The 16,889-nt window shown below is 38.9% G+C and overlaps 1 protein-coding gene across 1 annotated transcript in view; it reads right to left on the bottom strand.

Annotated features, from left to right (window-relative positions):
• The window catches only part of UNC5D (unc-5 homolog D (C. elegans)), an 890,335-nt gene that overhangs the window by 173,641 nt on the left and 699,805 nt on the right, over positions 1 to 16,889 (bottom strand). Inside the window, exons 5-7 of the mRNA XM_006859970.1 lie at positions 3,831 to 4,011; positions 2,789 to 2,956; positions 822 to 986 (exon numbers count right to left, since the gene is read on the bottom strand). Of these exons, the coding sequence (XP_006860032.1) occupies positions 822 to 986; positions 2,789 to 2,956; positions 3,831 to 4,011 (514 nt within the window). The remainder of the gene's footprint in view (positions 1 to 821; positions 987 to 2,788; positions 2,957 to 3,830; positions 4,012 to 16,889) is intronic.

Here is a 16,889-nt window from a genome sequence, read left to right on the forward strand (position 1 = left end):
AAACTTTTCTCTATTTGAGTCTCCCACACTTCCTAATCTAGGTAGGCAATGGAATGAAGTAAAGACTTGGGAGTTTGAAGTGAGCATTCTACTTCCTAAAACCAATTTGATACAAAGCCATCCACCTTCCAGTTGTAAGGTGTTTTTTTTCTTATTTATAAGATAATAGTAACAGTACAAGTCCCTTGCCACACAAGTATTATCTCTAAAGATACATTAAATGCTTTAGAGTGCTACCAAATTCCAGGGAGAAATAAATATACAGTCATCAGTACCAGAATTTCACCAAAGTTAAAAATTGTAGCTCTTAAAGGAAACATGAGAATTACTGGGCAGGTTAAGTTTCTTTTAAAACATGATCTAATTAGATTAATGAAGTCCTCGTGTGGCAGTGTAGGATAAGCATTAGCATGCTAACCACAAGGTTGGCAGTTCAAACCCACCAGCCTCTCCTTGGAAACTCTTTATAAAGAGTCGGAAACAACTCAAAGGCAATTAACATCAACAATTAGATTAATAACAAACATACAGATTTGTAGAACTCAAAGTGATAAAATATAAAATGACCATTTCTACTAGAAATTTCCAGCCTCAGAAGCCCTATACAAGGTCACTGTGAGTCGGAATCAAATGTATGGCACACAATCACCACCACAACCTCTATAAATTTCACCTAGTTTTCCAGACCTTATATTCTTTTCACCCATTTTTTTGGTCTCTTGTCAATTTTTCATTATGGTACTTATTTGACTCAATTAATAATTGTGATGTTCTTTTTACATTAGGGGCAAACAATGAAGATATTAAACAGAAGGTGTTACCTAGAATGCAAAGACCATCTGTGCAGTTTTCAGATTCCTGGCTTAGACCTTCACAGAATTTGCCCCCATTTCTTGGGGCTGGGGCTGTGCACTCCCGGATCCTCAAATGCTCACACTCTGGGCTGCAGACTGACCATTCACTCCACACTTCCCAGCTCCCATCCACTTCAAAGAGAAACAAACAAAAAAATATCATTAGGATGTATTGGGCAGCTGTCAGTTGACTCGCCTCAGGACTGCTGTTGCTCTTAGATTTTAAAGAAATAACCACCACCACAAAACAAAATAATGTATCAGTTTATATTCTCTCCACCTTCTCTTTCCTAAAGAGATGAACTAACAAGAGCAGTGGTGTGATTCTCTTGCTATTTTAAGATGAGACCAATTACTGAATTTAAGCAAGTATTTGAATTACCAGTGCCTTTGGGTTGGCTAATAATAACATTATCTATTCTTTTTCTGTCTTTCATGCCCAAGTGCATCCTAGATGGACAGATAAACTATGTGCAGTAAACACTGGTAATCAGCCACTTCTTTCAGGGCTGACAATTTAGAAAAGAAAGTAAAACGAACTATTTTTAAGGCCTAAGAACCCCTAAACAATAAGAAGTTAAACCCACATATAGTGATAGTATTAAATGAAAACAGGTCAGTCAAACCCCAAGACACCAGGACTTACATAAATAGAATTTCTTGGGTCATGGATTGCTGCTGTATGGAGAAATGAACAAACTAACTTTAATTCTACTAAAAATCAACCCTAGAGATTACGGTAGCTGTTTGAGGCCATTGTTTCACTCTCTCCTAGGAATAGTCCAACCATGCTTATGTGGGTTACTTAAGATATTGCAATTTTTAATGTAACGCAATTGGTTCATAGTAGCGTAATATAACAAATACTGAACTTGAAGCAAAATGTCTGAGTTCTTGTTCTGGTTCATTCAACTTGTTGGCTGAGCAAACCTGGGCAGGTCCCTTAGTTTCACATTGACTTCCTGTCAGCTGGGGATATTAAAACTCACAACACAAACTTAAATGGCATTATATGCATAAAAGTATCTTACAGAGTATCTGGCACATAGTAAGCACTCAATAAATGTTTACTGAATATGAATCCAAACTGAAACTCCAGGAAGATGCTGCTGGTGAGAGCCTCACCTTATCTTTGAGTGAAACTAAATTTGAAAATGTAAGGAAATGCAACTCTAGTCCAGTGTCCTTGAAGTTAATGTTCTGTAGTGTTTCTGAGGCCCAGGATCAATTTATTTCTCAGTGAGAGGATATGCTTTCCATAAAGAAAGTCATCTTCCATCCCATCTATTTCTCATTGTATAAATTGGGTTAGAGTTAGTAAGAGATGAACAAAGGAACTTTAAAAAGCCATCTTTGGTAAATGACTTCTCTCTATTCAGAAAGGAAGGCAAGCATAGATCAAATGTAAAATATAGACTGCTGTGATTGTATGCAGTCTTTGCCAATTGTCTTGTAAATAAATATAAGGCTAAAACTGATAAGGTCTGTTAGCTGATTGGTATCCCATGATAAAGGGTCTATTTTGTTTATTTGTTTTGCACCTGCTGTTTTGTGCTTGCAGAAAACTCACCTAATCTCTTCTAGCTATTATATAAATGCATGCCACCAAATGGGAGAACCCAAGGAGAGAAGGGGATGGTTGAGTCCAGTCAAGCACTGGTAGACAAAAATACTTCACAGCATTTGATTTATTGACGGTTAGTGTGCAATGCCATCTCAGTGTTAAAAAAATATATATGACCCCAAATATTGAACAGAGGTTATCTCACCATGTTCTTGCCATTACAATGAGCTCCATAGTAGCACCTTGGACAAAGGCTCCATCATAAAACATGGGAGAGGGTAACTTTGGAAAAGAAGGCTATTGATTGTTTCACACCAGCTTAAAAGTGTTGGTGGATCAGAAGGGAAAATGGAATCTGCATATATCTCACCAGGACAAAGAGAAGTGCAGGTTATTTTCTGCACTGACATTCCCTCACAAAAGGCCCCACCATTGAGAGGAGCTGGGTTGGTGCAGGTCCGGGAACGTTTCTGCCATCCTCTACCACAGCGAACATTGCAGGCTGACCACTCTGTCCAGGAAGACCAGCCTCCATTCACTGAGAGAGAAAAATGGGGAGGGGAGAAAAAAAAAGGAGAGATGTTTTTACTGATTGCCTACTATGTGCAAGTCACTGTGCCAGGTGTTGTGAGTTAAGCATCTGGGGGTCAAGAACCTGTTGGACCCACACTTGCTCCTCTGTCATGATGCAACAGTGGAGTTTACCTCACCTCTGCCCCTCAACCTACTCATTTGTGATAGCAGGGAAACTGAAGTTTTGTTTTGCAGGGAAATTATGAAAAATAGAAAAAACTCATCAAAATATCTCGAAAGCACTTGAAAATTCATAGCATAATAAGGAAAGATCAGCATTTGAAATTCTAACACTCAAAGTGCTTCAAAATAAATCCCAGGGCTCTGCTATTATGAAAGAGAATACCTTTACTTAAATACTTGGGAACTTCTTTTGCAGAATACCTGAAATATTCAGCAAATAGTAGTGTTTGTTTTGAGTGGATTTCATATGCCAGGAAAGGAACTGACTGACAGCAGGTCTGGGGAGGATGAGAGTTGATGTTGGGGTGGGGTGGGTTGGAAAACAGAAATTGCCCATTTCAATTCTTTTCAAATATCAACACAATAGTAGAAAATAAATAATGTTTTATTATGGTAAAGAGAGCGAGAGATTGGAAATGTCACCAACTATCTCATGATGTCCAAAACTGGAGGGAACAACAAATACATTAATAGCAATAGGAAGAAGGAATGTTTTCTCACCTGCCATTGAGGAGGCAGGACACAGAATTGCAGTAGATGACTGCCAGAGTCCTTTTAGCTATGAGCATTAAAGGTTTTAATACAAAGCAGAGTCTCTCTTATTGTTCTGTTTTCTACCCTCCCAATCCTTTCCATGGCCTTTGGGCTGGTCTTACCATAAACCACCACAGTGGCTGAAAGGCTCCTCCTCTTGGCCACAATGTTGGCTGCCATGCAGGTATAATTCCCGGAGTCGGACAGCCGTGCCTGTCTGATGATCAGATTGTGGTCGGCCCGTGTGTCAATGTTCTCATCTTGCTCAGAGTCAATGGGCTCCTCATTTTTCAGCCATTCCACCTGAAAGAAGACATGAGTATAAACTGACACATCAGAAAATAAGGATGCTTTTCTGGAATTGGAAAGTGGGGTGCTCTGGTGAGAAGCAAAATACATGTTGCAACATAAATTGGGTTTTTTTCTTTGTTTCATATCTCATCTCTTTTATGTAGTAAATTTGATGTTTTCAGGAAATGAATACTGAAGTTAGTAAAATAGAAGCAGGGAAATAACATAAACATCCGACTGAGTTTGACTTATTTTCTAAAAATGTAATAGAAGAAGGGAAAGAGGTGGCTATAATTAGGTTATTTCATTACATTTAATTTTATTACAATTCTGATGATGGTGGTTCCAATAATTGGTCCATAATGGAGCTCAGAAAATCAATAGTTATATGCAGAATCTGTACTCTGTGCTGAGAGGACATAATGTTGTTACACAAGGTTTTCAGTCAATATGTGCACCTGTAAACATGCTTTAATAAAAGCATGAGAATGTATAAAGGCAGCAGTAATACAGATTTGGGTAATCATAGACACATAGATTGAATTTAAAGTTTAGGGTTTTCTGGGTTTAGAGATGTTTCTTTGGTGACCATTGTGTTACTCCTTCAATGATTCAGGCACTTAGGATGATCTTGGATTACTAGGCTCTTGGTGAGGCATCTAGACACATTTAAGTTTCAGCCGCTGTTTTGAAGAAGATTACCTTTTCTGTCCTGTGGTGAACACAGGCTACTCTCAGGTAAATTAATCTACTGTCCTCTTCCTAGTTCTACCTTAATCCTATCCCTGGGCCAAACTTCTGTTTCTTTGAACACCCAAAGAAGACACAGATGCCAGTATTCTTATGCCTGGATGCTCATCTATCCCAAGTTGAGGTATACCACCTTAGGTTCTCTATTTCATTATGCAGGCAGGTACTCAAATGCCAACCTAATGGCACTAGACACACCTCTTGTTAATATGCTGAACTGCAAGGTCGGTTTGAACCACAAAGTGGTCAAAATTACTAGCCACTCCTTGGAAACCCTATGCAGGGTTGCTATGGGTCAGAACTGACTCGATGGCACTTAACAAAAACAACAGTACCCATTAGGGTATGTAAAGAAAAGTAATTTAACAGATTGACTACCAAAAAATGTAATTTAACAAGAAAGCAACAGTCCTGGTGTGGTGTGTGGCAACGTACGATAAGCACTTGACCTCATGGTAGGTTTATACCACAAGATCAGCAGTTCAAGCTCACCAGCTGCTCCTTGTAAACCATGTATGGGATTGCTGTGAGGCGGAACCAACTTGATGGAACTCAATAATAGCCATTAGTGTATGCAAAGCAAAGTAATGTAGCAAGCATGCCATCAAAAAATGTAACTTAATAAAAAAGTAACAGAGGTGATTGCACCAAAGAGAGCTCCCATAGAAACATATACATCAGGGGGCATTTCTGTACAACCTGCCCATCATTACCATATACAATTGAAAGTTGGTTTTTAAATAATATGCCTCATATCATGCCTGTGTTTAAATTTAAGAAAATCTAATTTATCGCTGATAAACAGGTGGCATGTTGTACATAACAATTTGTTGCTCTCTGAAAAAAAAAAAATAAGTGTATTCAGAAGAAAAGCTATAAAGATCCTTCCTTGTTTATCTCAACTACTGTCCCATTAATGAGAGCTCAGAAGACCAAAAATTGTCATCATTCAAAATTGACCCTAGCATAGTGGTTACGAATTGGGCTGCAAACCGCAAGGTCAGCAGTTCAAAACTACCAGCTGCTCCGCGGGAGAAAGATGGGGCTTTCTGCTCCTGTAAAGATTTACAGCCCCGGAAACCCTGTTCAGGGTCACTATGAGTCAGAACTGACTTGACGGCACTTAACAACAACAACAGAGATCAATTTTAGAAAAGAAAATGATAGCCAATAACCAAAAGAAGAGATGGGAGGACTACTTTAAAAGCTGTAAAAGCCGAGTGGTGCAGTGCCATTAAGTAAAGAAGCAAACAGCCCAACCAACTTCTGAAGTTCCTAAGAGCATCACTCCGTTAAGACCAGCGGAAGCAGTAGATAGATACTAATAATGATGTGGAGTCAAACATACTCCCCTGTTTAACAGAGCAGGACCATAGATGCAATTTTTACAGTACATCTCACCGCATGCCTGTGACACAATGTCCCCTAACTTTCCACTGAAATTGCATATTTCACAGTCATTCATTTGTTAATTTGACAGATAGTCAAATATTGACTGAATGTCAGAGGTTGTATTAAGAGCTGGGTAAAAAGCAAGATGATAAGAGTCTTGGTGGCAGTGTGGTTACAGTACTCCACTGATAACTGAAAGACTGGTACTTGGAACCCACCAGTCCCACTCCATGAGAGAAAGATGTGGCAGTCTACTTCCATAAAAATTTACAACCTTGGAAATGCTCTGGACAATTTGACAGGCTAATTATGCATCAGAATTGACTGGAGAGCAGTGGATTTCTTTGTGTGTGTGTGTTTGAGAATAACAAGGTAACCAAAACCAGTATGGACTCTTTTTTCATAGATCTTACATTTAATGGGTAAATTGGAAAATAAATTAGTAAATCTATATATGTAAAAAAAACAAACAAAAAACTAAGACCTAGAAGTAGCATCAATATCAGTATCTGGGATGAAACATTGCAAAGCCAATGTTGTTGTTGATTTCTTTCAAGTAGGTACTAACTCATAGTGACTCTGTATAGGATTTCCAAGGAGTGGCAGGTGAGTTTGAGCTTCTGACCTTGTGGTTCACAGTCCAATGCTGATCCTATAGTGCCACACCAGGAGTCCAATAGAATTGGGTTTTAAATACCACCGTCAGGTCTACATCACTACAAGTCCCCAGGTAGTATAAGTGATTGGCTGTTAAGTGAAAGGTTTACAGGTTCAAGTTCATCCAGAAGTGCCTCTTGCTAGCTTCTACTGAAATATTAACCATCAAAAATCCCATGGAGCACAGTTCTATTCTGAGAAGCTTATGGATTGCCAGGAGTAGGAAATGACTATACAACAAGTAATTAAGGAACTTACATCTTTGGAAAGTACAAATTTATTTGCTAAAATAGATCTGGGGAATTTCTGGTTGACCTTTTCCATCTTCCTTGTTAAAAAATGTAGGATGTAGATTACCTGGATTTCTGATCAGTAGTCCCCTTGCTGGAGTCCTGGTGTGGCACTGTAGGATAAGCACTAAACTGCTAACTACAAGAACAGTTGTTCAAACCCACCAGCCACTTCTCAGGAACTCTACACAGGTTCTCTATGAGTTGGAACTGACTTGATACAACTTAACAACAACAATCTCCTTGCTATTTGAAATTCCTAGAAAGCTGTTTTCTTATATTCCTACAGAAGTACTCCTTTTTGTCTCTACTTTCTCACAAGCAACTAATCAGTTATCAGGGAAGCATAGTACAGATGACAAGTAAATTTTATTCATCTTATATAAGAAGCCTGGAAGCGCCCTAGGGATTGGAGCACTGAAAACGAAACAAAAGGAATTCTTCCCTTCCTCCGCAAACCAAACTCACTACCATCAAGTCACCTCAGACTAACAGAAACCCTATATCAACCCTAGATGACAGAGCTGCTCCCTAGGATTTCCAAAAACGCAAATTTTTACAAGAGCTGATAGTCTCATCTTTTTCCCACACAGCAAATGTTGTTGTTGTTGTTAAATGCTGTTGCGTCAGTTCCAACTCATAGAGACCCTGTGTAGGGTTTCTGAGCAGTGACTAGTGAGTCTGAATCACAGACCTTGTGGTTCAAACCGACTTTGTAGTCCTGAACTTTACACCACAGCACCACACCAGTACTCCCACATAGCAACTAGTCTGGTTGAACTATCAACCTGGTAGTTAGCGGTCCAATGCTTAACACACTGCAAAACCAGTACTCTTTTAAAGGAATCCCAGAAACTGGAAGTAAGAGAAGGCATTCGGTTATTGATACATTCATCAACTAGATGTTTGACTTCAAATTTAAAATTTATATAAAAATTAAAAAAAATTAAATGACCAGTTGCCATAAACTAAATAAAATATTTCCCATAAATTTGATAGGTAGAAGCTTAAACAATATGAATAATAATATGCATAGCACAAGCTTTCATATAAGTTGATGGTAAAAACCCACCAAAGTAAATCTAAAAATGAATATAAAAAGAAGCTTCGAAAGTTCGTGAAAAATATATTTTTCAGTTCCATTTACCCATGAACTTTTTTTAACTCCCTCATATTATTCATTAAACGTTTGGCAGTTGAACATCTGAATAAGTATATAACACCACTAATGACAATAAGAAGGAGCTCTGGTAGTGTAGTGGTTATGAGTCCGGCTACCGACCTCAAGCTCAGCAGTTTGAAACTACCAGCGGCTCTGCGAGAGAAAGACGAAGCGTTCTGCTCCCGTAAAGATTTACAGCCTTGTAAACCCTGTGCAGGATCACTATGAGTCAGAATAGACTCCACGGTACTTAACAACAACAACACAATGATAATAGGAGTCCTGGTGTGGTGCTGTGGGTTAATGCGCTGTACTGCAATGTCATTTGAACTGCAAGGTTGTAGGTTCAAGCTCACAAGCCACTCCTCAGAAACCCTTTATGGCTCACTAGGAGTCAGAAGTGACTCGATGGCACTTAACAACAACAACAATGATAATAAATGAATAATTTGAGTTTTTTCTTATTACAATATGCAACCAGCCTTGGTTGAATTGTTAAGCACTTAGTTGCTAACCCAAAGTTGGTGGTTCAAACCTACCCAGTAGATTCAAGAAAACCTTCTTGGCTATATGCTTCTATGAAGATGAAAGCAAACAAAACCTCTGGGGAAGTTCTATTCACTATGGGTCAGAATCGACTAGACAACATCCATTTACATGACTATGACTCACACAGTTTTTTCTTTCTTTTGGTTGTTGTTGAAAGTGGAGGCTATGGGACTTTTCTCATATTGCTGACTGGTCTATATTGCTAACTGGTCTAGATGCAACTTCCATTCTCGCCTCTAAAGCCAAGTCTCAAAAAAGAGGAGAAATCTTTCAATGGCTTCACATTCCATTTAGAACAAAGCCTCCAAATCCTTACCAGATTTAATGAAGTTCTTCTGAGTTCTGGCCCCCAATTAGTTATCCAGCTCATATTCTCCAAGATAATATCCTTTTTACTCGATTTCGATCATACTGGACTCCATCCTGTTCCCAAAAATCTCAAAGTTTTCAAATTCAGAAAAACTGCTGCTGTATCCCCGGTGGGCCTTTCCCACATGAGTTTCCATGGCTGAATTTCACTTCACATTCAGATCTCAGCTCAGACGTTACCTTATTAGAGAGTCCTCCCTAACAACCCTTCCTAAAATAGTAAATGCCTAACTCATCCCACCCTGCTTCAATTTTCTTCATAATACCTATCTCCATCTGATAGTCTTAAAGATGATAATGCCTTTTGTTCTTGTAATTATTTTACTAAGAATTTGCCAAAGGAAAATATTAGAGACACAATCAAAGACTGATCCACAATAAATTATTTTTTTAGGGGAAAAACATAGATGCCCAAGCTACTTGACAAACAAAAGAGCGTTGTTTTAATAATATGTGACTAAAACATGATGTCGTACGGTATAGTCATTAAAAGTCACGATTTCAACTACAGAACACAGAAAATTCTCATAATATAGGAAAGAGTCCAAATACAAAACTACACATTTGGTATTGTTGTTGTTAAGTGCCGTTACGTTGGTTCTGACCCATAGCGACCCTATATAGGCTTTCTGGAGCAAGCAGCTGGTGAGATTGAACCACTGATATTGCACTTCAAATGACTTTGCAGTCCAGCACATTAACCCATAGCACTATACCAGGACTCCTTAGAGACAATTAAAAAAAAAAAAAATCACCAATATAATTGTTGTTGTTGTTGTTTTGAGTGCCATCGAGTTGGTTCCAACTCTTAGCAACTTTATATAGGGTTTCCAGGGAATGGCTGGTAAGTTTGAACGACTGCCCTTTGTGGTCAGGTGCTTATCTTACAGCACCACACCAGGACTCCAACAATACAATTATGCCTTAAAAAATGGTTGAAAGATTAGACATTAACAGACATCCTGAAGGAATGAGTCGCTGGGCCTGGGGCCTGAGGACCATTGTCTCAGTGGGACACATAAAAAATGTAGGAAACAAAATATATGTTTACAGAGATTTTAAGAGAATACTAAGGGTGACTGTTCTTTCCTTCCTGAGGCAAATTCAATTAAAAGCTTTATTAATCTAGAAAAATCGTTTCAGCTAAAAAATCACTCATATTTATCATGTAGCACAATGGTTTCATGGATCTAGAATACTTCTTCAATTCAAAGCTTATATGAAATGCCAAAGTGAAAAATGAATAAACAAGGAAAGATTTTATGATGAATGCATAAGTAAGGATGTTTGAGCTGCAGAAATGAGTGACCTGAAACCGCACCAGTTTGTCCACTGACAGGATCACTGTTTGCTTAACTTCAGGGAAGATCATTTACATCATTGGCTGTCTATGTGAATATTGTCCATTAACCATGTTTCTCCAGCTATCTGTTAATGTGTTGTACTATGGTGGCATCCTGGGAGTCCTGGTGTGGTGCTGTAGGATAAACACAGGACTACAAGGTTGTTTTTAACCACAAGGTTAGTGGTTCAAACTCACCAGCTACTCCTCTGAAACCTTATACTTGGTCACTATGAGTTGTAACTGAATTGCCAGCCCTTAACAACAATAGCGCTGTAAATGGTGCTCCAGTGCTGAAGAGGTTTTAGCAGAGCTTCCATCTGAGACACTAGAAAGAAAGAACTGGTACTCTATGTCTAAAAATCAGTGAATGAAAACCCTATGGACCTCAACAGTTCACTCTTCAGTCTGTAGTTGGGCTCACACAGAACCAGGCAGTGTTTTGTTGCATTATACAGGGAGTTGACATGAGTTGAGGCCCACTCCACAGCGGCTAATGAAAAAAGGGATGTTTAGGGCACAACCTGTGATACCGTATGAAGTGACACTGCTCTACAACCTAAGATACAGACATGCACTACGAATATGCATTTAAAGAGTTTGCTGGTAGATCTCCCAAATCATAATTTGAAAGCAATATAGGATGAATGAGGTATCGTAGCTTCATATACATTTTGGTATACTTGATGTTTATGATGTCATGGCTGAGATCCATGCACTCAATCAAGTCTATAAACAATCAGTACATTAGTAGACTCCTAACCATGGAACTATTTTTTATTTATATCCTAATAGTTTATCCATTTAACTAGTGGCAGGATCTTTATGAGAAAATCAGTTTGGTATTTTCTGGGCTTGTAAAAGTGACAAATTGCACTAGGATTTATGCATTTGGCACTTAGAGACATTTTTAAACATTTTTGATGAGCTAAGTGCTCCTAATGTAAAATAGTTTAATAAATAAGATAGAGAAAAAGCATCCCTATCCCAACAGTTACAAACCTAAATGTTTCTAGGAGCCTAAGAGGTAATATAAATTAGAGAATTGGCCCTGGGTGAAGACATTCCTGTGCACTGCTTGAATATCAAAGACAAGGGGCTGTTCTTTATGCCCATGAAGTAACAAACTTACTTTCATTTTCTTTAAAAACATTGTACTTTTTGTCTCTTCTTGTTTTTACATTTCCGATTAAGAGACATGGAGAAATGTCTCTATGTTAAAGAAAAATAACAATGATAATACTATGAGTAATGGCAATGAATTAATTTTTTGGTCTTTTTGTTTGCTTTAACACAACACCAAAAATCCCAACAACCAACCCCTTTGCCATCGGGTCAATTTGGTGACACCATGTGTTACAGAGTAGAACTGGACTCTGTAGGGTTCTCTAGGCCGTAATCGTTCTTCTGTGGCACCACTGTGTGGGTTCAGACTTTCAGTCTATCAGTTAGTAACAGAGCTCAGCTGTTTGCACCATTTAAGGACATTATCATGTAGAAAGGCTCAATTTAAGAAAGTGTGATAGTGGTGGAGACTATGGTAAAACCTGGAGCACACTTTTGAGAAACTGTGCAGCCACTAATCAGCTTCAGATTATAGTTACCAAGAGATAATGTAGGCCCAGGATGGCCAGCCAGATCCTCAATTTTTCACCAGAATCCAGAGGTATATATTTTTATGGTTTTTACATGATGGCTTGTATCTAACAAAATATTCCATAAGGGCCAAACAAAACATATGCATGAGCTAGATGTAGACTTACCCCTTCATCTCCAGAGAATGTGCAAATACATCTGCTTTCTGACCAATGTCTTTCATCAAAGTTAATTCTTTCTCATAAAATCTCCTCCCATCACCCTAGAATGTCATAGTTCATATGTTATTGCTCACTCACATTTGCCATGAAAACAACTGACATGAACTTTTTAACCTAGATACAATGTTCTGCAAGTGTTCTAAGAGTGTTGCGTGTATGTTTTGTTTAGAAATTACATAAGTTTGCCAATAAAAGAAAGCCCTGATTATGCACTTAACAAAAGCAATACAAATTTTCAGGCTAGCATTTTGGGATCCATACATTGACTACCTGTAGGCTAAGGGACATTTGTATTACTGATCCAAATGACCTCACACTAACAGGTCATCTCTTTGACAGAGATACTTAACACTCCTGAAGGTTGTTGGAGGCATTCAACCCTAAGAGAAGCAATTCTTCATCCCGTTTCAACTGATTTGGTTCAGATGGATAATCCCAGTTAGAAGCCTGTGAAGAGTCTAGTTTCTTAGAAGTAATGAGCTTATGGATTTGCAGGATTCCTGCATTCATTAACATAGTGTTATGTACAGATGGTCAGCAATTTGTACATTTTCCAGTTTATAAACAAATCTGGAAAAGCAGACCATCAAAGACCATTGGATTTCATGCCAGACTGCAGGTTCCTTATCCATCACTCTGGTTAGCTGGGGAGGGAAATTATGCAACTGACAAGCCTATAGATTTCTCACCAATCAACAGCATGGTATAATAGGTGGATTCCAACAGTGACAGATAGATGCTTTGTGGGAGATTCTCTTACCTGACATCTGGGCTGCATCAGAATACGTTTGCATGAATCATAACACTTCACTTATTTGACCTTTCATCAGCAGCATCTTTGTACGTATGTACATAAACTTTACATTTAAATGCTCATCAGACAGTAGGATGTGTTTCAGGATTCTTATGCTACTGTTCTTAATGACCCATAAGAGAATGAGGAGGCAGCAATTCTTATTACCTCTATAGAAATAAAGAAACTATACTACAAAAAGGAGAAAGGCATTTTAATAGACCACTTCTCCCATGAAGGATCCAAAGGCTTCTGTCTTTTGAATTCTAGACAGTCCCAGCCTAAAAAACTCCCTTTACCCAGTGAGAGCCCTTCATTGGTATTAGTGCTCCCATCTCCTAATTCCAGTCCACATTCTTGGGATGTTCTAGACTCAGCAAAAATGGAGTTGCTCATACGCATATAGATAGAACCTCAGCTTTATGTCTTTTGGAGCTTCTCACTTCATTTACCCATTGCATGTGATAAATTTCTTTCTGCTTTAATAGTTTGCAAGCTCCTTAAGAACAAGAATAATATTTTGAAGAGTCTTATATCTTACACAGAATGTCCTTCTGGGGAAATTCAATGGCACCCTTAGATAAATATCCTAGCTCAAATTATCAAAGGAAAGACGAGGCTTTCTGTTCCTGCAAAAGATTTAAAGCCCCAGAAACTCTATACGCAGTTGCAATGAGTCTAAACAGACTCCATGGCATTTAATCCATATTAGTGTTCATATAAATCTAGAGAACTGCTTTACTGTATGTGTGTATGACTTGTTGTTGTTAAGTGCTGTCGAGTTAGTTCCCACTCATACTGACCCTGACCCTGCATTGGGTTTCTGAGGGGCAGAACTGCCGACTTTATGGTTCAAACCAACCTTGAAGTGCAGTACATTAACCCACAGCACCACACCAGGATTCCAAAATCTATGAGGGAGCAGAAAGCCTCACTGCACTCCCATGGTATGGCTGGCAGCTCACATCACAGATCTTATAGTTCACAGTCCAGGGCCTATCATATGGAGCCACCATGCTCCCTGCGTATGACTGCTTAAACTACATGGGGACCACGCATGACTTCCCCTGTCTTCATAAGGGGGAAGGAGAATATAACCTAAAATCAGTACAAGGCCAATTCCTATGAAGTGGAGTTCAAACAGGCTCACTCTACAGTCTTCTTTACCCAATTCTGACCATCGATTGCTCCTACGGAACTGTTTCACATCTGGGTTTGATAATTCATTGCAATTGCCATACAGAACTCATAATTCATGATTATTGGATTTATAAGGGAAGTGATTGGGGCACAATTCAAGATCAAAACCAACCCAGGATGCAGCAATTCTCCAGTTAGGAACGCCTGTCTGCCATACTGCAGGGAAGCCTCACTCTTACCTTCAGCCTCTCAGCCATATGGTCCCTTGGCCTCTGCCCTGCTCAAACATGTGTCACAAAGTTCTTTTAGCTAGTCTGGGAATGCCCAGAGAGCATATTTTTCAAATCAGTCCCCTGCCCATAGGTACTCAGCTTTACTCAGTCCATAGGTCTAGATTCTGAAGCTGCTCTGTCTCTCCCTGCCACCTCCTGTGCTGGTCACCTCTGCTGTCACCTCTCTCATGACTGTTTCTCTAGGAAGCGTTCTCATGCATCACTTACACTCTTCCTTCTTGATGTCTCTACTTTTGAGATGACACTAGCTGGAGGGCAAAACTAATCAATCCCAGCTTTAGAGTCCTGGAGCTCTGGTAGTGTAGTGGTTACAAATTGGGCTGCGAACTGGAAGGTCAGCAGTTTGAAACTACCAGCTGTTCTGTGGGAGAAATATGAGGCTTTCTGCTCCAATAAAGATTTACAGCCTCAGAAACCCTGTACAGGGTCGCTATGAGTCAGAACCGACTCCACAGCACATAACCACCAAACACCATACCTAATTTGCATGGTCCCACCCAATCACTTGGTGGGGATTAAGAAGACTTTGGGTAGAAAAGCCATATCAAGTTATTTCAAGGCATCACACATACAAACATACATCATACATATACACATTAAAATGTTCAAACTATATTTTAGAGGAGCAGGATATAATTTTTCATTTTAGACCTCAGGGCTGAGCATAGATTATATAATCTGATGGTTCAAAGACATCTCATGTTGAATTTCATGCATTCACTCAATGTTGTTATGTGCCATGGAGTCAGAACCGACTCATAGTGAACTTGTACAGGGTTTCCGAGGCTATAAATCTTTCACAGGAGCAGAAAGCCTCATCTTTCTCCTGTGGAACAGTTGGTAGTTTCAAACTGCTGACCTTGCAGTTTGCAGCCCAAATCATAACCACTATGCTAATAGTTATACAAGAGGAATAATTTGCACCTACCTCCCAATCTCTGCCTCTAGAATTCAGGGTTCCTTGGGAAAGCAAACTTGGTGGGACAGTTGCCTTCACAAAACATTTTAGGGTATAGAGAGAAAACTAAAAGAGAAAGTATGACCAAGGGAAATAGAAGACATAGCAGTTCATACCATGGTCACTGCCTGTGTTGCTGTTGTTAGGTGTCGTCGATTTGGTTTGGACTCAGCAGCCCTTTGCACATCTGAATAAAACACTGAGTAGTCCTGAGCCATTCTCACAATTGTTGTTACACTTGAGCACATTTTTCTGCCACTGTACCATTTCATTTCATTGGGGTCTTTGTCTTTTTCTCTGACCCTCCACATTACTAAGCATGATATCCTTCTCCAGAGATTAGTCCTTCCTGATAACATGTGTGAAGTATAAGAGATGAAGTCTCACTATCCTTCCTTCTAAGGAGCATTGTGGCTGAATTCTTTCAACACAGATTTGTTCATTCTTTTGACAGCTGATGGTACTTTCAGTATTCTTCTCCAACACCGTGACTCAAATGCTTCAGTACTTCTAAGGTCTTCTTTATTCATTGGCCAACTTTCACATATGAGGAGATTGAAAATATCATGGCATGGGTCTGTACATCTCAATTCTGAAACTGTATCTTTGCTACTGAACACTCTAAAGAGGTCTTGTGTAGCAGATTTGTATAATGTAATAAATTGTTTAATTTCTTGGCTGCTGCATGCATGATAGTTGACTGGACCCAAGTAAAAAATGTCTTCGACAACTTCAATCTTTCTCCATTATCAGGATGATATTATTTATTGGTCCAATTGTGGGGATTTTTCTTTTCTTTACATTGAGTTAGAATCCATGCTGAAGGCTGTCATCTTTGATCTTTATCAGTAAGTATTTTAAGTCCTCTTCACTTCCAGCAAGCAAGGCTGTATTACCTGCATATTGCAGGTTGTTGATGAGTCTTCCTCCAGTCCTAATGCCACATTCTTCATTATATAATCCAGCTTCTCAGATTATTTTCTCAGTATACAGATTGAATAAGTATGCCTTTACCTTGTTGCATTCTAACAACTGCCTCTTGGTCTGCGTACAGCTTCCTCAGGAGTACACTTTAAGTGTTCTGGAATACACATTCATTGCAATGTCATCCACAGCCTGTCATGATCCACACAGTTGAAAGAATTTGCATAGTCAATAAATCACAAATAAACATCTTTCTGGTATTCTCTGCTTTCAGCCAAGAGTCAGCTGACATTAGCAATGATATCCCTTGTTTTATAATCTCTTCTGAAACCAATTTGAATTTCTGGCAGTTCCTTGTTGATGTGATGTTGCAGCCATTTATGTATTATTCTCAGCAAAATTTTACTTGCATGTTATATTAATGATATTGTTCAACGGTTTCTACATTCCATTG

This window comes from Chrysochloris asiatica, unplaced genomic scaffold (genome assembly GCF_000296735.1).
Source record: "Chrysochloris asiatica unplaced genomic scaffold, ChrAsi1.0 scaffold00035, whole genome shotgun sequence".
NCBI classification, from domain to species: Eukaryota; Metazoa; Chordata; class Mammalia; order Afrosoricida; family Chrysochloridae; genus Chrysochloris; species Chrysochloris asiatica.